This window comes from Arachis stenosperma, chromosome 8 (assembly GCF_014773155.1).
Source record: "Arachis stenosperma cultivar V10309 chromosome 8, arast.V10309.gnm1.PFL2, whole genome shotgun sequence".
Classification (NCBI taxonomy): domain Eukaryota; kingdom Viridiplantae; phylum Streptophyta; class Magnoliopsida; order Fabales; family Fabaceae; genus Arachis; species Arachis stenosperma.
The window spans coordinates 6,628,059-6,651,825 of record NC_080384.1 but is presented as its reverse complement, the minus strand read 5'-3'; the positions used below and the strand labels follow the sequence as shown (position 1 = coordinate 6,651,825).

General features: G+C 34.9%; 1 protein-coding gene and 1 long non-coding RNA gene across 5 annotated transcripts; one reads left to right on the top strand and one right to left on the bottom strand.

Moving 5' to 3' along the window:
* The first annotated feature begins 18,247 nt into the window (after positions 1-18,247).
* LOC130944615 (uncharacterized) lies at positions 18,248-21,715 on the top strand. Of its 4 annotated transcripts, none has more exons than XR_009072090.1 (5): positions 18,248-18,495; positions 18,726-18,791; positions 18,946-19,233; positions 19,387-19,630; positions 20,806-21,715. It is a non-coding gene; the product is annotated as an uncharacterized LOC130944615 (long non-coding RNA). The 4 variants fall into 4 exon arrangements; XR_009072088.1 differs by lacking the exon at positions 20,806-21,715 and adding an exon at positions 20,025-20,480; XR_009072089.1 differs by lacking the exon at positions 20,806-21,715 and adding an exon at positions 20,001-20,480.
* Positions 20,831-23,485, bottom strand: LOC130944614 (synaptotagmin-2-like). The gene is made up of 8 exons (XM_057873016.1): positions 23,362-23,485; positions 23,138-23,236; positions 22,980-23,030; positions 22,558-22,681; positions 22,259-22,479; positions 22,084-22,158; positions 21,802-21,878; positions 20,831-21,704 (listed from the first exon to the last, which is right to left on the bottom strand). The coding sequence occupies exons 1-8, from the start codon at positions 23,470-23,472 to the stop codon at positions 20,831-20,833; spliced, it is 1,632 nt and encodes a 543-aa protein (XP_057728999.1). The 5' UTR covers positions 23,473-23,485.
* Positions 23,486-23,767: the final 282 nt, after the last annotated feature.

The following is a 23,767-nucleotide window of genomic DNA, read 5'->3' as shown; positions in this document are numbered from 1 at the left end:
TAAGTTTTGTGTCTTGCATGTTTTTCTTTTCTTGAAATTTTTTCAAAAAATAAGTCTTGATGTTCATCTTGATCTTCAAAGTGTTCTTTGTGTTCATCTTGACATTCATAGTGTTCTTGCATGCATAATTGGTTTTGATCCAAAATTTTCATGTTTTGGGTCATATTTGTGTTTTTCTCTCTCCTCATTAAAAATTCAAAAATAAAAAATATCTTTTCCTTATTTTACTCATAATTTTTGAAATCTTTGGGTTGACTTAGTCAAACATTTTTAAAATAAGTTGTTTCTTGTTAAGTCAAGTCAAGATTTCAATTTTAAAAATCTTATCTTTTCAAATCTTTTTCAAAAATCAAATCTTTTTCATTTTTTCTTAATATTTTCGAAAATTGTAAAAATTGATTTTCAAAATCTTTTTCTTAATTTCATTTCAAATCTTCAAAAACTTTACTAATAATTAATGTGATTGATTCAAAAATTTGAAGTTGGTTACTTTGTTATTAAGAAAGGTTCAATCTTTAAATTCTAGAATCATATCTTTTAGTTCTTGTTAGTCAAGTAATCAACTTTAATTTTAAAAATCAAATCTTTTTCAAAATAAATTTCAGTCATATCTTTTCAATCATATCATTTCAAACATATCTTTTTCAAATCATATCTTTTTCAAAAAAATCAATTTTAAAATCTTTTCTAACTTCTTATCTTTTCAAAATTGATTTTCAAATCTTTTTCAACTAACTAATTAACTTTTTTGTTTGTTTTACTATTTCTTATCTTTTTCAAAACCATCTAACTACCTTTCTCTCTCTAATTTTCGAAAATTCCTCACCCTTTTTCAAAATTCTTTTTAATTAACTAATTGTTTTAAATTTTAATTTTATTCCTTTTTATAAATTCGAATTTTAACTTTAATTTAAAATAAAAACAAAAATATTTTTCTTTTATTTTAGTTAATTTAAGAAAACTCCTCTCTCTCATCTTCTTCTATTTATTTATTTATCTACTAACACTTCTCTTCTACTCAAAATTCGAACCCTCTTCTCCCCTCTACCTGTGTTCGGATTTTCTTCTTATTTTCTTCTACTCACATAAAGGAATCTCTCTACTGTGGTAAAGAGGATCCCTATTATTATGTCAACTTGGTGCACGAAATTGTAAATCACAATTTCTTCACAACTTCGCACAACTAACCAGCAAGTGCACTGGGTCATCCAAGTAATACCTTACGTGAGTAAGTGTCGATCCCACGGAGATTGTTGGCTTGAAGCAAGCTATGGTTATCTTGTAACTCTTAGTCATGATATCAATTATAATTATCAATTGACTTGTAAATGAACAAGATAGCATGAAATAAATACTTGTTATGCAGTAATGGAGAATATGTTGAAGTTTTGGAGATGCTTTGTCTTCTGAATCTCTGTTTTCCTACTGTCATCTTCTTCACGCACGCAAGGCTCTTCCATGGCAAGCTGTATGTTAGTGGATCACCGTTTTCAATGGCTACCATCCGTCCTCTCAGTGAAAAAGGTCTATGTACATGGCTAATCATCTGTTGGTTCTCACTTGTGTTGGAATAAGATCCAATGATCCTTTTGCATCTATCACACGCCCAACACTTATGAGTTTGAAGCTCATCACAGTCATCCCTTCCCGGATCCTACTCGGAATACCACAGACAAGGTTTAGACTTTTCGGATCTCAAGGATGCTGCCCATGGATTCTAGTTTATACCACGAAAACTCTGGTCTTACGGATCTGAACGCTCTGTTGTCAAGAGAGGCAATCAGACTTGTGAGCCAGGAAGGAACCCAAGAGATACTTATTCAATCTAAGGTAGAACGGAAGTGGTTGTTAGGCATGCATTCATAGGTTGAGAATGGTGATAAGTGTCACGGATCATCACATTCATCATGGTTAAGTATGAATAAATATCTTAGATAGAAACAAGCGTGTTTGAATGGAAAACAGAAGTAATTGCATTAATTCATCGAGACACAACAGAGCTCCTCACCCCCAACAATGGGGTTTAGAGACTCATGCCGTCAGAAATACAAAGTTCAGATCTAAAATGTCATGAGATGAAAATAAATCTCTAAAAGTTGTTTAAATACTAAACTAGTAACCTAGGTTTACAGAAAATGAGTAAACTGAGATAGATAGTGCAGAAATCCACTTCTGGGGCCCACTTGGTGTGTGCTGGGGCTGAGCTTTGAGCTTTACACATGCATAGGCTGTTTCTGGAGTTAAACGCAGGTTGTAACCTGTTTCTGGCGTTTAACACTAGAATGGAACATGGAATTAGCATTAAACGCCAGTTTATGTCATTTATCTTCGAGCAAAGTATGGACTATTATATATTGCTGGAAAGCCCTGAATGTCTACTTTCCAATGCATTTGAGAGCGCACCAATTAGACTTCTGTAGCTCTAATAAATCCATTCCAAGTGCAGGGAGGTCAGAATCCAACAGTATCAGCAGTCTTTTTTTCAGCCTGAATAAGATTTTTGCTCAGATCCTTCAATTTCAGTCAGAAAATACCTGAAATCATAGAAAAACACACAAACTTATAGTAAAGTCCAGAAATATGAATTTTGCCTAAAAACTAATAAAAATATACTAAAAACTAACTAAAACATACTAAAAACTACATGAAATTACCTCCAAAAAGCGTATAAAATATCCGCTCATCACAACACCAAACTTAAACTGTTGCTTGTTGGTGTACAAAATTGTGTATGCCAATATTAATGGACTATTTCTCACAGCTTCACACAACTAACCAGCAAGTGCACTGGGTCGTCCAAGTAATACCTTACGTGAGTAAGGGTCGAATCCCACGGAGATTGTTGGCTTGAAGCAAGCTATGGTTATCTTATTAATCTTAGTCAGGATACCAATAGGATTCTTTAGCCTCGATTGTAAAAGATAAATAAAAGGGTGTAAAAGGAGTAATTGTTACGCAGTAGTGGAGAATATGTTGGAGTTTTGGAGATGCTTTATCTTCTGAATTCCTGCAACATAATGCTTTCTCACTTTCATAAATGCAAGGGTCCTTCCATGGCAAGCTGTATGTAGGGCATCATCGTTGTCAATGGCTACTTCCCATCCTCTCAGTGAAAATGGTCCAAATGCTCTGTCACAGCACGACTAATCATCTGTCGGTTCTCGATCATGTCAGAATAAGATCCATTGATCCTTTTGCGTCTGTCACTACGCCCAACACTCGCGAGTTTTAAGCTCGTCACATTCATCCAATCCCAGAATCCTACTCGGAATACCACAGACAAGGTTTAGACTTTCCGGATTCTCAAGGATGCTGCCAATGGATTCTAGCTTATACCACGAAGATTCTGATTAAGGAATCTAAGAGATACTCATTCAATCTAATGTAGAACGAAGGTGGTTGTCAGGCACACGTTCAAGGATTGAGGAAGGTGATGAGTGTCACGGATCATCACCTTCTTCATAGTGAAGCGCGAATGAACATCTTAGATAGGAACAAGCATGTTTGAATGGAAAACAGAAATAATTGCATTAATTCATCGAGACGCTGCAGAGCTCCTCACCCCCAACAATGGAGTTTAGAGACTCATGCCGTCAAAGAGTATATAATTTAGATCTAGAAATGTCATGAGATATAAAATAAGTCTCTAAAAGTTGTTTAAATAGTAAACTAGTACCCTAGGTTTACAGAAAATGAGTAAACTAGGCTGGATAGTGCAGAAATCCACTTCTGGGGCCCACTGGTGTGTGCTAGGGCTGAGACTTAAGCTTCTCACGTGTCTGGGCTGTTTCTGGAGTTGAACGCCAGGTTGTAACCTGTTTCTGGCGTTGAACTCCAACTTGCAACCTGTTTCTGGCGCTGAACGCCAGACTGCAACATGGAACTGGCGTTGAACGCCAGTTTACGTCATCTATCTTCGTGAAAAGTATAGATTATTATATATTGCTGGAAAGCCCTGGATGTCTACTTTTCAACCCAATTGAGAGCGCGCCAATTGGACTTCTGTAGCTCCAAAAAATCCATTCCGAGTGCAGGGAGGTCAGAATCCAACAACATTCGCAGTCCTTTTTCAACCTGAATCAGATTTTTGTTCAACTTCCTCAATTTCAGCCAGAAAATACCTGAAATCACAGAAAAATACACAAACTCATAGTAAAGTCCAGAAATATGAATTTTGCCTAAAAACTAATAAAAATATACTAAAAAGTAGCTAGAACCTACTTAATGGCGTGTCAACAGCTAGCAGATTACTTAGAGGTTTTGTAATTTTTGAAAAATCTTTTATAAACCTCCTATAAAATCCTGCATGCCCCAGAAAGCTTCTTATTGCCTTAACATTGGCAGGTGGTGGTAATTTTTCAATTACCTCTACCTTGGCTTAATCCACCTCTATCCCCTTGTTCGAAATTTTGTGCCCAAGGACAATTCCTTTAGTTACCATAAAGTGACATTTCTCCCAGTTTAAAACCAGGTTAGTCTCTTGGCACCTCTTTAGAACAAGTGCTAGATGGTCAAGACAGGAGCTAAAAAGATAAATCTTCTGAGCGTTGAACGCCAGAAAGAAGCACCTTCTGGGCGTTCAACGCCAGATTTATAGTGTCCTGGGCGTTCAGAAAAACGCCCAGTGACAAAGGAGTTCCTGGCGTTCAATGCCAGCTAGAAGCAATAGCTGGCCGTTGAACGCCCAGAAGAAGCTGCAAATGGGCGTTAAATGCCCAAAACATGCAGCGTTTGGGCGTTTAACGCCAGGATTGTGGGGAGGAGGTAATTTCGTTTTTAATTCACATTTTTCAAAAATTTTTATATTCCAATTCATGATTTCTTGCATAAACATGTTACAAACTCTCATCCTTCAATTCCAAAAATTTTAATCCTAATTTCTAAAATTCCTTTTTCAAAAATATCAAATGTATCTTAATTCATAAACACAAATTCTTTTCAAATCCCATCCAACTCCTTTTCAAATTAAAAAAAAAACTCAATTATCTTTTAAAATCTTTTTCAAAATAAAAATTCAGATTTATCTTTTTCAAATATCATTCACAACTTTTTAATTTTAAATTATATCTTTTTTCTTATCATATTTATCTTTTATAAATCATATCTTCTATCTTTTCTTTCTTTAAAATTTTCGAAAACCCGCCCCTCCCTTTAAATCCACATTCGGCCTCCCTCCTCTCATCCACCATTCGATACTAGCTCTCCTTCTATCCCTCTTCTTTCCTTTCTTTTGCTTGAAGACAAGCAAACCTTTAAGTTTGGTGTGTTTATCCGTGATCACTAAACCATATTCACTAAGATCATGGCTCCTAAAGGAAAACAACCCACTCCAAGAGGCAAGAAAGAGATTATTCCAAAACCACTTTGGAATCAAGGAAAGTTCTTAACCAAAGAACATTCAGACCATTACTACAAAATAATGGCTCTAAGGTCAGTGATCCCGGAAGTTAGATTCGATATGAAAGAAGACGAATATCCAGAAATTCAAGAGCAAATTCGAAACAGGAACTGGGAAGTCCTACCTAATCCTGAAACAAAGGTGGGAAGAAACATGGTTCAAGAATTCTATGCTAATCTGTGGCAAATAGACAGGCAGAGAATATCTGGAACTGCCCCCTATGACTATCGGACCTTGGTTAGGGAAAAGATTGTTCACATTTACCCTGACAAAATCAGGGAGATCTTTAAGCTACCTCAGCTGAAAGATGACACAGACTCCTTTAATAGGAGAATGATGAGAACGAATAAGGGCCTGGACAAGATTCTAGAGGATATATGCATCCCTGGAGCCAGGTGGACCACCAGCACTAAGGGCGTCCCAAATCAACTCAAGAGAGAAGATCTCAAACCAGTCGCCAGAGGCTAGCTGGACTTCATTGGGCGTTTTATATTGTCCACTAACAACCATTCTGAAGTCATAGTTAAAAGAGCAGTGATGATCCCTTGCATTATGTTGGGAAGAGAAGTGGAAGTTCATCAACTGATTTCATGTGAACTCTACATAATCGCAAACAAGAACTCCAAAGATGCCAAATTGGCTTATCCAAGCTTAATTTCTATGCTCTGCAAAGATGCTGGAGTGAAGATGGGAATAACTGAGTATATCTCAGTTGAGCGACCATTCACCAAAATATCAATGGAGAAATAACAAGTGCAGGATGACCCCATCAAGAGGAGAGCACAGGAATTCCTCCCGGAAATCCCTCAAATTGAATACTAGGAGCATCTTGAAGCATCTGTTATCAAGTTGCAAGAAGCTATGGACCAAATAAAGGAAGAACAGAATAATCAAAATAGCATGCTTTGCAATTTGCTTGGGGAACAAGAAGAGCAAAGGCGTGACTTAAAGGAACTGAAGCATTAAAAACTATCTCTTGAAGGACCAAGCACCCCACAGACTAGAGGAACATCCAGTTCTCAAAATAAAGGTTGTTGAGTCCTAATCTTAGCTTTAATTCTGTGATAGTTGTTCTTATAGGAATTTACCTTTGAAGTTATATAGGAGTAGTAGTAATTAGTATACCTATTTTGATTTTATTTCCAATTAAGTTATAATTTATTTTTCTCATCATCATTAAACATGAATAAAATAGTAGATTTTTAGAATAAAGAGACAATTTAATTTCGAGTTCTTAATGACAAAAATTCTAATTATTTATATGTGGTGGCAATACTTCTTGTCTTCTGAATGAATGCTTGAACATTGCATATTTTTTATATTGAATTTCATGAATGTTAAAATTGTTGCCTCTTGAAAGAATGATGAACAAGAGAAATATTATTGATGATCTGAAAAATCATGAAATTGATTCTTGAAGCAAGAAAAAGCAGTGAAAGAAAAACAAGAAATCATTGGATAAAGAAAAAGAAAAAGCCAATAGCCCTTTAAACCAAAAGGCAATGGTGAAAAGGATCCAAGGCTTTGAGCATTAATGGATAGGAGGGCCCAAGGAAATAAATCCAGGCCTGAGCGGCTAAATTAAGCTGTCCTTAACCATGTGCTTGTGGCATGCAGGTCCAAGTGAAAAGCTTGAGACTGAGTGGTTAAAGTCGTGATCCAAGGCAAAAGAGTGCGCTTAAGAACTCTAGACACCTCTAATTGGGGACTTTAGCAAAGCTAAGTCACAATCTGAAAAGGTTCACCCAATTATGTGTCTGTGGCATTTATGTATCCGGTGGTAATACTGGAAAACAAAGTGCTTAGGGACACGGCCAAGACTCATAAAGTAGCTGTGTTCAAGAATCAATATACTAAACTAGGAGAATCAATAATACTATCTGAATTCTGAGTTCCTATGGATGCCAATCATTATGAATTTCAAAGGATAAAGTGAGATGCCAAAACTGTTCGGAAGCAAAAAGCTACTAGTCCCGCTCATCTAATTAGAATCTGAGCTTCACTTAAAACTCTGAGATATTATTGCCTCTTGATTTCTTTTTATCCTATTTTATTTATCTATTTGCTTGAGGACAAGCAACAATTTAATTTTGGGGTTGTGATGAACGGATATTTTATACGCTTTTTGGGAGTAATTTCATGTAGATTTTAGTATGTTTTAGTTAGTTTTTAGTATAATTTTATTAGTTTTTAGACAAAATTCATATTTCTGGACTTTACTATGAGTTTGTATATTTTTTTATAATTTCAGGTATTTTCTGGCTGAAATTGAGGGAGCTGAGCAAAAATCTGATTCAGGCTGAAAAAGGATCGCGAATGTTGTTGGATTCTGACCTCCCTGCACTCGGAATGGATTTTATGAAGCTACAGAAGTCCAATTGGTGCGCTCTTAATTGGGTTGGAAATTAGATATCCAGGGCTTTCCAACAATATATAATAGTCCATACTTTGCGCGAAGATAGATGACGTAAACTGGCGTTCAACGCCAGTTCCATGTTGCAGTTTGGCATTCAGCGCCAGAAACAGGTTGCAAGTTGGAGTTCAACGCCAGAAACAAGTTACAACCTGGTGTTCAACTCCAGAAACAGCCTAGGCACCTGAGAAGCTTAAGTCTCAGCCCCAGCACACACCAAGTGGGCCCTAGAAGTGGATTTCTGCACTATCCATCCTAGTTTACTCATTTTCTGTAAACCTAGGTTACTAGTTTAGTATTTAAACAACTTTTAGAGATTTATTTGGTATCTCATGACATTTTTAGATCTGAATTTTATACTCTTTGATGGCATGAGTCTCTAAACTCCATTGTTGGGGGTGAGGAGCTCTACAGTGTCTCGATGAATTAATGCAATTATTTCTGTTTTCCATTCAAACATGCTTGTTTCTATCTAAGATGTTCATTCACGCTTCACTATGAAGAAGGTGATGATCCGTGACACTCATCACTTTCTTCAATCCATGAATGTGTGCCTGACAACCACCTCCGTTCTACATTAGATTAAATGAGTATCTCTTAGATTCCTTAATTAGAATCTTCGTGGTATAAGCTAGAATTGTTGGCGGCATTCATGAGGATCCGGAAAGTCTAAACCTTGTCTATGGTATTCCGAGTAGGATTCTGGGATTGGATGACTGTGATGAACTTCAAACTCGCGAGTGTTGGGCGTAGTGACAGACGCAAAAGGATCAATGGATCTTATTCCGACATGATCGAGAACCAACAGATGATTAGCTGTGCTGTAACAGAGCATTTGGACCATTTTCACTGAGAGGATGGGAAGTAGCCATTGACAACGGTGACACCCTACATACAGCTTGCCATGGAAGGAGCCTTGCATTTATGAAAGTGAGGAAGCATTATGTTACAGAAATTCAGAAGACAAAGCATCTCCAAAACTCCAACATACTCTCCATTATTGAGTAACAATTACTTATTCCAAACACTTTCACTTTTTACAATTAAATTCAAAGAACCTTATTGGTATCCTGACTAAGATTAATAAGATAACCATAGCTTGCTTCATACCAACAATCTCCGTGGGATCGACCCTTACTCACGTAAGGTATTACTTGGACGACCCAGTGCACTTGCTGGTTAGTTGTGCGGATTGCAAAAGTGTGATTGTAAGTTTCGTGCACTAAGAAGCTATATTGTTTGATTTATTAAGAAAAATACTTATGTTTCGAGTTTAATTCATTTAAGAAAAGTATATGCTTTGAGTTCGATTTATTTTGAAAAGAATTATTTTACGACTTTAAATTATTTAAAAAAAAAGGTATTATGTTTTAAGGTTGATTTAAATATGAAAAGAGTTTATGTTTTGAATTTGACTTAAGAATTTCATTCGGAGGAATTTTAGTGAACTTTAAAAGTAATTGAATTTTGATACAAATATTTCATTTTGTGACATCTTGGAAAAAGTTAAGGAATTAGTTTTAAGGATGAAACTGGGATTGGTTTTGGTTTTGAAATTGGTTCAAAACTTCTAATTTGTATGATTTGATTTTGATTTGATTTAGAAACTTTATTTGATTAAATTTAGTTTAAGAAAACAATGATTTGTTAAGGATTTATAATGAACTCAAGAAAATGAGATTGGTTGTTGCTCCCCTAAAGTCTAGAGGCCTTGTTGACGAGTTTAACTAATAAATAGTTTCTCTTTGTCTTTTGAAAGAAGAATTGGTTTAAGTGAAATTGTTTTAAAAGGTTTTGGAGAATGTCACAAAGAGCTGATTTTGGTTTTAAAAGAAAAAGAACAAAAAGAGAAGGATGTATTAAGTGAAAGGATCTCTGCCACGGTAGAGCAGATAGAAAAGAAGGTATTAATTAAAGGGATCTCTACCGCAGTAAAGTAGAGAGCAAAGATTGAAAAGAAATTGATTGATGTTAGGCCTGAGTGCCAAGTGTCTAGTGAGGATGGTGATGCGTAACACTCACTTGATACTATAAGGATGGCTCAATGAGGACGGCGATGCATAACGCTCATGGAGGGGACGTTGGCTGAGATAAGGACAGTGGTACGAGACGCTTATCTCAGGACCAGTGTCGGGAATCGGGTAACAAACCGACACATGAGCTCATGGCCTGTATAGGACTAGACATGCATCATACTTGTTTGCGCATACTTGTTTGTGATTGTGTTTTCTATGATTGTGTGTGCTTGTGATTGGATTCTGTGTTCTATAATTGTTGAATTAGATTGTACTTTATTGATTGTTATTACAGACCAAATATATATAAAATGAATATAACTCTACATCCCGACCCTAGTAAGAACTCCCTAGTTCTTAACCCCTATTTCCACCCCTTTCAACTACAGGTGTGAAGGTTTAGTGAGGAGCTACAGGAGCATAGAAGATTATATTTACGAGTTGAGTTCTTAGATTTTATTTTCCCCTCGTCATTTATTATTTTAGTTTTTAGAGGGGTAGGAATTGTATTTGACGATATTTGAGTAATTCTATGTATATAATGCTACGTGGATATATATAATTTTGTGATTAAATGATTTAAAGTACCGACTCTTCATTTTGTTGGTGAAAGCTTCTGTTCGTATTTACGAAGGCTCAATATTAAATAAAAATAGTATAGAATAAAAAGGTTTAGAGATAAGTAATGTCTGAGCTTTTATTACGATCATGAGGTGCTAAAAGTTAGGGTGTTACAATAGGAAGACAGTTTCAAGAGTCTAGATGAGCCTACCCAAAAGGTCTTACTATTCAATTCTCGGCTCAAGCTCTTTCCTGGGAAGCTTAAGTCTAGATGGTCAAGACCCTTTGTGGTCACTGGAGTGTTACCCTATCATCATGTGGAACTTCAAGATAGGAATTCAGACAGCAAATTCATAGTCAATGGCCAATGGGTAAAACATTATCTTGGAGATGAGATTGAACACCAAAGATCCACCCATCTACTGACATAGCAGATATGAATGTCAAGCTAATGACAGTAAAGAAGCACTTGTTGGGAGGCAACCACCATAAGTATCCTTTAGTTTATTTTTATTTTATTTCAGTCCTACTTTAGCTTAATTTCATTCCATTTTTCGTTGCTTCTTTAGAGTTTTCCTAGGTTTTCTAATGTTTGTGATCACTCTCACTTGGGCATTTAGCGCCACCAAGTGGTTCAATTTCATATCAAATCTCTTAAATTCCACTCATATCTTTTCATATCAAATCTTTTTTATTTTTTTTCTCTTTCTTCCTCTTTCACTACTCATTCTCCTCCATCAAATTATCTATGTCCCAATTATTTTCATACTGTATCTTCCCATATCCTACTCATATATCTTCATATTATATATCCATCCATTAAAATTCACTCCATTTTTTCCAACCCCCCCCCCCACATGACCAAAAATTGAATCCCCCAACCCTATAATTTCACTTCAATTCTCACATCTCCTCACCCCTTCATTCTATTCTTCATTCTCCCTTTCGTCTCTCCTTCTATCTTTCAATTCTCTCTCCTCTTTGCTCGAGGACGAGCAAACATTTTATGTTTGGTGTTAGGGAACTCCGCTTTTCACTCTCCTCACACTCCCTATGGAACCAAAAGTTGGAGAATCCTCTTTAAGAAAAAAGAAAAGAAAGGCTCCCTCCACAATCTAACATGAGCTCCACTGATTTTACACTAAGATTCATGAGGAGAACTATTATAACATTGTTAGCAAAAAGAAAGTGATAATCGAGGTGAAGTTCGACTTGAAAGCTTATGAGTATCCTAAAATTCAGGAACAGATTTGAAGCAGGGTTCAGAAATTCTAGCTAACCCTGTAAGTGAAGTCAGAGTTTTGAGTGTCAGAGAGTTCTATGAAAATCTATGGATGACAGACAAGCACAAGAATGAGTATCCCAAGTTCAAGATTTGGCTCATCATAACCCGAGGGAAGACCCTACAGTTTGGAATGGAAAGAGTGAGTGAGATACTTCAGCTGCCTCCATCCAGAGATGACCCTCACTCCTACAATAGGAGAGTCAGAGCTAACCCAAGGTTAGATCAAGTTCTCAAGGATATATGCCTCTCCGGAGCACAGTGGAGGAAGGATGCCAAGGGCCGATCATACTAGCTGAGAAGGAATGATCTGAAACCAGTTGCTAGAGGATGGCTGGAGTTTATTCGACGCTCCATCCTACCCACTAGTAACTAGTCCAAAGTCATTGTGAGGTGAGCTGTTATAATTCACTGTATTATGCTTCGCAATGAGGTGAAAGTTCATCAGGTTATCCCTTTGGAGATATACAGCATCGCAGCAAAGACCTCTAGATTAGCCTTTCCTCACCTCATCTCCCGCTTATGTGAGGCGGCCAATGTCCAGATTGATAGAGATATGCTTATTTTAGTGGACAACCCAATCACTAAGAAGAGTATGGAGTACACTCGGGAACTAGGGAAAGCACCACCTTAGAAGCTGGCTTTCCCTCCTCGGAAGAAGTAAACTGAACTACCTCAAGGACAAGATCTCCCTCTGAGCGAGTACTGGACTCAGTTGGCAGTATCCATCGGACAGCTAATATCCACTATAGATCAGTTGAAATAGGAACACAAGAGCCAGTTCACTATCCTCCATAAGCCGACAGAGGAATAATAAAAGCAGGGCCATGAGCTGGAGGAGTTAAAGCGCCAGAGAAGATTCACCTAAGAGAGCAGTAGCCATCATTACTGAGGTGGTTGAGTTTGACTCTCCTCTCTCTTATCTTATTTTTGCTTTTCAGTATTTCATTCTATTTTCTGTTTTCAATTCTATGTTACATGATCACTAGTAGGATTTTTTTGCTTTCGAGTTAAGTTATTTATTTTAGTACATTATGTTTACTTTTTGAAAAATGTGTCAAGTATTGCTCACTGAGCTTAAATAAAATTTAAAAAAAAAAGAAATAATAAAATGTATGAGATTTTGAGTTATATATTATGAATATTCTAGTTGCTTTGATATGGTGGCACTATCTCTATTTTTGAATGTATGAATCAACTGTGCATATTTGATATTGGAGTTGAGATTCTTAGTTCTTGAGAAACAGGTACTTAGAAAAGTATTATTGATTCTTTGAAATAAGAAAAAGATTGATTCTTAAAGCAAGAGAAACAGCAAAAAGAATTGAAAATAAAAGAAAAATCAAAAGAAAAAGGTCTAAGGATTTGAGCATCAATAGTTAGGAGTGGCAAAACTGATCCAAAGCTCAAAAGAGTAGTTTTTCCTAACCCTATGCTTGTGGTGTGAAAGTGTCAAGCAACTCTTGAGACTGAACACTTAAAGTCGTGACCAATTGCTCTTACAGAGTATGCCTAAGGCTCTAAGTACCACTGTCTGGGAGAAATAAAAAGAAAAAAAATTAGAACTTAAAAGAGTTCCCTAGTTAAGTGCTTCTGGTGTTGTTCTATCAAGTTAAGCTTGAAGGAAAAACACTTAGAGTCATGGCCAGGCTCAAGGTGCAAAGCACCAAGAAAAGAAAAAAAAAGGCTGTATTCAAGAATCCATTAGAGCCTAAAGAAGAGAATCTATAATATCATCCGAGTTCTAGTTCTGAAGGATACCAATATTTATGAGCTTCAAAGGACTGTGAGATGTCGAAGCTATTCATAGTTAGAGTGTCATTAGCACCACTCAGTAACTAGACCTGAGCTTAGATGAAAACTCAAGTCTTTAGCATTTTCTCTTCTTGGTTCTATATTGTTTTGGTTGCATGAGGACAAGCAACAGTTGAAATTTGGTTTTGTAATGCGTGAGCATCTCGTACCCTTTTTTCTTAGCATTTTCTAGTTTTTTTATTAGATTTTATTTAGTTTTACTTGAATCTAGTGCAAAAATCCTCTTTGGATGCTACTTTGATTTGTTTTAGCGTTTTTATGATTTCAGGTGAAATTCGGAGTAGTTTAGCCGAGTTTGGAACTAAAAACAGAAAAGCTGGCAGAACCCCCCTTAGGCTCTAAACGCCTAATTGGCGTTTAGCTCTAGCAGGGGATACAAGCATGCACGAGCCTGCCCCATTTGGGGCGTTAAATGCCTAATATGGCGTCTAACACTAGCAACAATCCGAATTCCCTCCTCTTTAGGCCTCTCAAGTGGATTTAGCATTTATTAGCAATATTTTATTTTTTTTGTAATTTTTATTTACAAACAATATCTTTTAGTGTTAGGATTTAATATATTATTTTATTTCCATATCAAATTAGGTTAGTATAAAAGGGAAAAGATCTCTTCTATCTTAGAGCTTCTCTCTTCCATTTTCGTTCTTTTTAGAACCCTATTGTTTCTGTAAGTTATGAGCAACTAAATCTCTTGGTTAAGGTTAGGAGCTCTGTTTATTTTTATAGATTAAGATTATTATTCTTCTATTTTAATTAATGTATTGATTCAATTCTAAGTATTGTTTTCGTTCTTAATCTTATGAATCTGGGTGGAATGAGAGTATGACCCTTATTGTATATGAGTTCTTGTAATTCTCGAGAGAGCTATCTCGCTTGAACAGCAGTTTGAAAATAAATTCCTCCTAAATTGATAATTACATGAACTATTCTCAAATTTAACAAAGACTAATGCTGATATTTTTGAAAATTTTTAAGAAGGAAAAATTACTACGGGGACACCAAACTTAAAATCCAAAATTAAAGGAAAATAAATAAAACAAAAATCAAAAGTTAAAGGAAAAATAAAATAAACAAAACTAAGAAAAAGACCCAATCTAACCAACCAGACAACTAGTAGTTGTCAATCACAAACAATCCCCGACAACCGGGTCATCCAAGTAATACCTCAGGTGAGTGAGGGTCGATCTCACGAGGACTGTTGAACTAAGCAACAATGGTTGTCAACTAACTTAGTTAGGCGAACAGAAAGGGGTTTGGTGAGTCTATTCGCATAAAACAATAAATAAGCAAGTAAATAAAGCAAATAAGGGTTTGGTGTGAAAACGGTATGAGAAAGCAGTTAAGACTTCGGAGATGTTAATCTTTCCGTATTAAAAGTTCTTACCAACTATTTTAAGAATGCATGATTCATTCCATGGCAAACTGTAAATGTCTGCTAAACCCTAATCTCTTAGTGATTTAGCCTCTTCTAACCTTCATTAACCGCTACTCTTGTGGTTACTTAATTCCGATTAGAGGGTTAAGTTCCAAAACTACTGTATGGCTACAAAAACCCTAATTACCCAAAGCTAACAGGATTATATAAGATTATCTAACATTAATATGTATTTCTCACAAAACACAATAGAGATTGAATTTTGATACAATTTTTTGCACGCATGATTAAAAAAATAAAATATTATTATCCTTAAAATTTGGTAATTTTTTGTTAAGTATATATTTTTTTGTAATTTTTTTGTTAACAACTAATAATACATTTAAAAAATCACAAAAAAATGTATACATAAAAAAAATCACTAAATATTAAGAATAATAATATCTCATTTTTTTAATTATACTTGCAAAAAATCACATCAAAATTCAATCTCTAAAGTATTTTTTGAAAATATATATTTACTGTTGGACCTTTTTATCGTGTTCTTAAATTATTTAAAGGCATTTTTGTCGATAATAATATAAAAATTACATTTTCATCGGCATTTGAATAATTCGGGGGCCTTTTTTTCTACACTACTAGAAAACTAGTTATTATAGACGGATATTTTCGATAGATTTTATTTCACGAAAATACAGACGGAATTTGCGGGAGATTTTTTGTCGGAAACAAAAAAATAAATTAGCATAAATTACAGATAGAAAAAAGAATCCGTTGATAATTCTATTGGAAAAATTAATTTTTTTCGGTGGAAATAGTTACCGATGAAAAATGTGTCTGTAATTAAATAAACAAAAAAACCTGTTTTTATTAAATTATTACAGACAGAAAATCTGTCTATAATTTAAAATTTTCTACCAGAAATGTTGATATTTTATGTTTATAATCGTTTGAGCCCGAGCTCCATTCATTCACAGCACCAAATCAAACGAGATAAACCTAACATTCTCCTCTCCGTCGACAAGCTTCTTCTTCTCCTTTCCCCACCCATAGCGCCACCACCGGCCACCCTAACCGCCGCAGCTACCTTCTCCTTCTTCTGCTCTTTTTTAAACACTTAACCAGTAGAACATAGCCCCTGTCTGTCTCGTTCTTTCAGGTTCGCAGAACAAAGCAAGCTCAAGCTCCACCATCGCTGCGCCTCTCTTTCTCTCTCTCCTTTTATCCCCTTCAGTTGTGGCTCGCATATCTTCTCAGCGCCGTAGCCATCATCTCCTCCAGTCAATGCCGCAGCTACTTTCGCGCCAGCCCTAGCTCTGTGGCGACCAAAATTGGTTGCACCGTCAGCTGTGGTTCCACCTCTCTCTTTTTCCCTGTTCGAACCGTAGAGACCTGACCATCCTTCTTTTCCTGTTTTGATTGTCTCTGCTTCCAGGTTTTGGTTTCAAAATTCTTTTAATTTCTGTTGAGTTCAATTAATTTTGTTTAGTTAGTTTGATTTTAGTAATTAGTTTAGTTAGATTTATTTTCTAATTAGTGGATTTTTAGGTTGTTAAAATAGGATTATATTAGGTTTTGATTCTAAATAGTTGAATAGCTGAACATTGATAAACATTGCAAGTTGCATACACCTAAGCTAACTTCTTAACTAAGAAATAAAAATTGATTGCATGTTTTGAAACATTTTCCAATCAAGTCATGTATATATTAATCAGTTGATCCATATCTTTTACTAATCAATTTTCCCCTTCTTTTAGGAACATAATCTAATTGTTTCTCAATGCTGTAATCCACTATTTGAAATATATTATTAATAGGTACCACTTGTTTAAAGCTTACTTAAGCATGGTTTGAAATAATTTCTTATTTCCTTAGATATGAGGACAAAATATGAAGTCTTCTTTATTTTGCAATAATCAATCTATTTCAAATAAGTTTTTTTTCCTTGAGTTGCAGAGGAAGGGAGCTGGTTCCACATCAAAGAAAAACCACTTGATGCAAAGGTGTTTGAATATGAAAGCATAGATTATTATTTCTCCATAAACCTTTTTTTTTTGGTATCTATATCTCCTTCTCTATTATATTTTATAATATAGTTTCTGCATTATTGAAGCTATGTTAACTTCTTTTACATTTATTTTTTTCTATATTACTTTTGCTATCAGATATTGAGACGTTTGGCTCAAAACAGAGAGGCCGCAAGAAAAAACTGTCTAAGAAAAAAGGTGTATCCTATTATTATATGGTTGCACAAATTCAAAAATAGTTGTTAAGAGATAAGAATAAAGCATAGCATATATTGTAAAATGGTGATAAAAAATGATTGGATGTTAATAAAAATGAATAATAAGTGCATTTTTCTTGCTATCTATGGAGCAGGCTTATGTGCCGCAATTAGAGATTAAAGCTTACACAACTTGAACAAGACCTTCAAAGGGCTCGTTCTCAGATTCTAAACTCATATATATTAAAATATTCTTCATCAATTATTATGTTATACTATATAAATTATAAAGTTATCTTTTTGTATATGTGTGTTTTTACTATTTGAGCTCTTTTTGTTGGAGACAATTTAAGCTCTGGTGAGTTTTTACCAATTCTTATTTCTTTGAAAAAAAAATAATGTTGAAGTGTAATTTCATGTTATAATAATTTTTTTTTTCAAATGGGGATTGATAAATAAGTAGCTGAAATTTGTTTGTAGTATTCTTTTTACACTTGAACCTATTAATCAGTGCTGACACAATGTAATTATTAGAGTTTCCAGTTTTATTTGCAGTTGTGTAAGGCAGATATCCAAATCATGTGAACGTGAATTTTGCTTGGTCATAAAGGACACTGCTTTGATTTTTAGACCAAGTTGTTCATGGATACCATTGATTGTTCTAAATTTTAATGATAGTTAATTATTTATTGTCTGTTTGAGTTCTTAAAACTTTTGCTTTTCTTTTAGCTTGCAGATGGGTTAATTTTAGAGAAGGCATCATCTCCTATAGGAGTTCTCTTAATTATTTTTTAATCTTGCCCTGATGCATTTCTACAGGTGAATTAAACATTTTTTTTCAATTATTCTCCAAACTTTCTCATTGTTGCTTTCAATTGGTCATGGCTGTGATATGTCGTTCCTGTTCAGTGGGCTGTTAAAACGATTACATAAGTGGCAACCAGGACTTTCTTTATCATGTGAACTTGTTTATATTAAAATATCAAAAACATTTTGATCCATGATAGAGGCTGGTGGAGCTTCAGCTAAAATCCTGAGATCCACATTCACTTTAGCTCAACATTATCAAAAACAAGGATAAGCCTTCACAACAATTGGCTTCCACACAAAACTATTTTTTTGCTTCTTATTTTAATATTTGAAGAAAAAACATTGGACGTATCTGTCAACGTCTTGGTTCCCATTATTTCTCATTTTTATATGTTATCCATTCATCTACCTTAATTAATTATTTTGCACCTTCATTTGATGTCTAGTTTTTTACCCCCATATATAACAACTCCTCCAACAGACAGTGCTAACTGCTTCTGACTCTTGTTTCTCAAATACTTTCATAGAACATGAAAGCACGTGCAGTGGCTAATCATCATATTGCAAGAGTCACCTCTCATCTTCAGTGACCCACTTTCAAGGTTTGTTCCTCACGCTCTTCCTGCTTCAAATTTCATATCTTTTCTTGCAAAGGGTACTTCATAGTTAATATAACTTTACATAGCTATAAGAAGCTTCAATGATCAGTATTTAATGAACTAATACTAACCTGAAATTTTTCTAAATTTGTGTTCCTTGCATAAACTTGAGCTTCTATTATTGTCAAAGATTAGTGCTTGATCGTGTGGTGTGTTCAATTTTGTGATGACAGGATGGTGGTGATGTTCTTGTTGAGAGGGATGAGTGCAGGGGAAAAGGAGGGGCACCGGGATTCAAGGTAGCAATCTTGGGGGCTGCTGGTGCAATTGGCCAATCCCTATCTTTGCTGATGTATAATAGTTATTTTCCTTCTTGTTTATTTGACTTCTTTTTCGGCTACTTTCACTGAATTTTTCTTCTTGTGGATTCTATTGGCTTATATGATTTGGCAGGTCTCAGGACAAACCTCCTATGTACTAAGTTAGCAAATAATTATTATACACGATGATGGAGCCAGATTATTAACCAATTCCGTGAATAGTTGAGGACTTAGCAGACCCCATTGATTGAGGCCCTTGTTATAAACTTTACACAAAATTCTTCTATGAGTTCACTGTCAAACCAAGACTGAAGGAGGGTGGCATATTTGTGACACAGGTACTATAAGACCAATGTCCATAATATTCAGGTTAACCGAGGTCTTTTCATCTATCTACAACACATTGAGACAGGTTTTAAGTGTAAGTAATCTTTCACCCTTTTTAAGTGTAATAGAAATTGGTAAAGATTATTACTTTATCATCATTTTTAAGAAATTATTTTGTATGTTATGTCACAGTAAGAAATGGACCTCATTATATCTTAATCATTCTTTTGCTCTTGGAATATAACAGGCTTCAGATTTTTCATTAAAGCTGAATGCAGAAGAGATAGACCTGAGAATAAAACAAAGGATTAAGGGGCAAAGCAGTCTCCAGCTAGAACAAGCTAAAACAGTCTTCAGATTTTCCACAATTTTCTTTATATAGATTGGAGGAAAAAATTTCTAATTCAGAGTCAAAAAACCAAGTTCTTTGCCAGCAAGCATTGGCTGTATCACCGACTGGAAAAGCTTGGACTACAAGATTAATACCTGAGGTATTACTTCTACTTCAACAACTAACACATAATTTGATTATACTTTTAATTTTATTGTTCCAATTCATGTGAGTAATTTAGTTTTATAAAGTAATTAAATTAATTTGATGAATGAAGTTGTATGAGAGTGGAATGATGTAAATGATATCCATTATATGATGTAAATGATATTCATTACTTCTGCTTCAACCTTTTTTTAATTATATGACGTAAATGAATTATATTGACCTGCTTGTTTATAGTATTTTTTTTTCGTTTGATAATATGATGAACTTGTTTAAATTTATATTTATTTTGTATGAAAACAAGTTTATTTTGCAATGAAAAAATCTTAAAAAATTTATATTTTACCTTACTCACGGATTTTCAGACGGATTTTTCTGTCTATATTCAGGGTGTGGGATGATTTTCGAAGGTTTTAATTACAGACGAAAAATCTGTTACCAATTACCAACAGAAGATTTGTCGGAAAATCTGTCTGTAATTACCGACGGAAAATTCGTCTGTAATTAACGACGAAAAATCCGTCGGAAAGTTCGACGTTCCAGGAAAATGGAGGGGAGAATTTATCGAGGAAAAATCCGTTGGTAACTGGTAAAAATCCGTCTGTAATTTTTCGATGGAAAGAAAATCTATTGGTAAATAATTTTCGACGAGGCTTTTACAGAGGGACAAAATTCGTCGGTAATTTTGTCAGTAACCAAAAATCTGTCTGTAATAAAGACTAAATCTATCTGTATTAAGCAATTTTCTAGTTGTGTAATTATAAAAGTAATATTACTTTAAGACGGTTTGATAATGTTAGAAAAACAATAATTTAAAATAAACTTATTTAATTTACTATTTTTAATTTTATTTATAAAATATTTATAATTATGTATTTATTATATTTAATATTATCTAATTATTTCAACCATAGTTTTGGATTTTTTTTTTGGTTCTTAAACATATTTAAAGATTTTTATATTGAATTGTGAAAGTTACTCATGATTCATGAATAGCGATTTATCTATGGAAGTATGAAGAAATAAATTCAGCTAGATGCCAAAAATGGTTGATTAACTTGGTCTATATTATATTCAAAAGACTTTATTGGTTTCAAAATTTTGTTAAAATTCAAAAGAGGTAGGTATACGAATGAAAATGATATGCACCTAAATAAACTTTGTTAAAAGGTATATAAGGATGTGGTGGTGGTGATCAAGTGGCGGGCTGAGAAGGTCTCCACATGAGCTCAATCTGAAGGCGACCATTCTTGGAATCTATGAGATGATATCTCTCATTGATTCTCTTGTTAGTAACAACATCAGCAAGAGAGATGTCAGCGTAACCGAGAGACTCCTTCTGACGAAGCAAATTACGGGAAGAAGTGCTAACAACCTCCACATGTAATTTGTCGTTAGTGGGAGGCTCCTCCACCACAAACTGGAACTCCTCTTCCCACCGTGGGTCTCTGTTCTTCTTCACGTGTTTGGTTTTCCTCTCCTCTCCCCTGAAAATGAGGCGTACTTGTGGATTCGTGTGGTACTTTCCTTCCACGTCTTGTGCCTCATGGACTACAACTACAAGCAATCCTCCACCTGGAGGAGTCCCTTCTGGAGCTTTATCCATCATCATCATCTCTGTCTCTTCAAACCCTTTCCCCATCTCTTCCTCCTTGAAAGCCTTATATGTTAATTCCATAACTATCTGACCTCGGGACTTGTCATTTGCCGCATCATTCGAATCCATGTTCTTCAGCAGATCCAGTGTTACAACCTTTGTTTCTTCCTCTTTCAACTCTTTCAGAGCCACCACATTCGTACCCATAAAATCATGCCTCCCGACCTGCTCCCAGTCATACACTTCAAACTCTAGTGTCTGTGTTTCTGGATCCTTCACTAGCAAATTAAATTCTTCATTCCATTCTGGGTTCAAGTTCTTGTGCTTCACCGTTGTCTTTTTCGCTGGCATATTGTCCCCAGAAAGCTTTATCTTCACATAAGGGTCAGATGCACCAAGAAGATCTTTCTTCTTTAGCTTCATTGCTCTCACTACTTTTACAACTAAAATTCCAATAGCCCTCCTCATTGCTCTAACATTTCAGATTAAAAATACATAAGTGATTTTTCTTTTTCTTTTCTATTTTTTTTAGAATACATAAAATAAAAATGCAAAAGTAATGTATGTACTTTGCCGGATCCATGATTTGAACGTCGAGGGTTTTGGGCCATAAATACATATTCGCAACCTGATCTTTGATAAGCTCCTGGAAATAATAAGATAAAAGCCATACATACTTTAAACAAACTGTACTAGTAGTAATATTAAAACAGTTCAATTCATAAATTGATTTAGGAAGAGCATCATTTGCTCTACCATAAATAGATTCCCTGATTACCACTCCAAGTCGATTACGAATGCATCTCAACTTTTAAGAATTAGAAAAATAAAAATGTGGTCAGACATATTACCTGAACAAACCTGTAGAGACCAGGAATAGACATAAGATCAATCCCTACAAGCTTTAGTCCGAAGTCAACATGTGGCTGCAACATAAAGGATGCCAAAGTAGAGAGTTTATCATGAAACAATTGAAAAGCGATATAGTAAACTATGCCCCAAAGCTTTACAAACACCACTACAAACCTTTTCCATGAGAGACACAAAGATGTTGGCAAAACAAGGAAAGCTTGGAACCAAAGGTTTCAAAGTGACACGAGGTGCAAGAAAAACTTGCAAATCCACCACTTGAATGGTTGGTTTCAAGCCAAATGCCTTAACTGCGACGGTGACATTAGGATTTCCAGCCCATTTGATACTTGGTTCCATAATTAACTCCTTCTCATCAGTTATATAAACTTTCATCCCTGAGGAGATCAACGAATTAATTAGTACGTACCGCTTAGTTAGATTGGTACCTTGTTAATTGTACAAACTAAGAAAACCTTGAAAAGTAGGGGGCAGGCTGCCGAGAGTGAGCACTTCAAACTCTACAGAATCAATTTTATAGTTGGGAATCTGCTCTGCAATCATGGGTTTCACAATGCCCTCTGCGGTCTTGCATATTGCCTAAGTAAACAACAGTTAGTTGATTACATGCATGCAGTAAGTAAAGTACACCAATTAATAATGGAAACTATGGGTAAATAACTCTTCGCCAGCCAACTTTAAACAACTATAATTAATAATTATTAATTTTATATTTTAAAAATAAAATTTAAATAATTACTAATAAATAATTTAAAAAATCAAACTTTCTAATTAACAACAAATTGATAAATAGTTAACTGGTTGGATATTAGTTACCTAGTAGAGTCCATTAATAATTTATCAATTAATTAAGGAATAGACTATATCTATACCTTACCTTGTCAAGATAGGGCCACATGTATTCGATAAGCCTGTTAAGCCAGTCAACCTTGAGGGCAAAGATTGAAACAAATAATATAATAAACAACGTTGCGTTTAATTTGTCCAAATATATATATATAGAGCAGATAATAATGCATATAATACATTACGTACCCGATCGAAGTCTGGATTTTTAATCCAAAGTGGAATCTCAGGAATTATTCGTTGGAGAGTTTCTGAGTCTTGATTCGCTAGTGGTTGGATCTCAGGATCCTGTGTTATTTCAAATAGTGTCAGTATAACTACTCATACACCTATGGCTGCGTATTTGTATGTGTATGTAATGTAAGAACTTGATGATAAAGAAGGTCAAAGGCGAAAGGAATATACATGCATACCTTAACATCGGCGGATTCAGAGTAAATGAAGAGAAAATAGCCGGCGACGAGGCCAAATGAAATTCCAATTCCGAAACCGAAAAACCCAAAAATGGTACTGAAGAAACTCATCTTCTCTAAAACTTCAGCTCTGGAAAGAAAAAAAATTTTCAAAATCATATGTATCTTCTTCGAAAGAACCATCTCAAAAATGCATCACTTCCAATGTCCCCGAGCTCTCCTCGGATCACCATCCCTCCGCTAAAACGTGTAATGCTTAGCAATTTTTGGAAAACAACAAGGATAAAAGAAATAGTAATATTTACATAATTATTTTTTATTTACTTATTTGTCTTCTTAGCCAGAAAGAATTAATACATCATAAATATTTGAAAATAAAAAAAAATTTAAAGTTATTTTATTTTAT

Excerpts from the sequence above, each read along its gene's own strand:
- LOC130944614 (XM_057873016.1), bottom strand. The coding sequence starts at position 23,472 with ATGAGTTTCTTCAGTACCATTTTTGGGTTTTTCGGTTTCGGAATTGGA. Across the intron at positions 22,480-22,557 it reads CCTGCCCCCTACTTTTCAAG|GGATGAAAGTTTATATAACT; the intron begins GTTTTCTTAGTT and ends TGATCTCCTCAG. Across the intron at positions 22,159-22,258 it reads TTGTGTCTCTCATGGAAAAG|CCACATGTTGACTTCGGACT; the intron begins GTTTGTAGTGGT and ends TTTATGTTGCAG.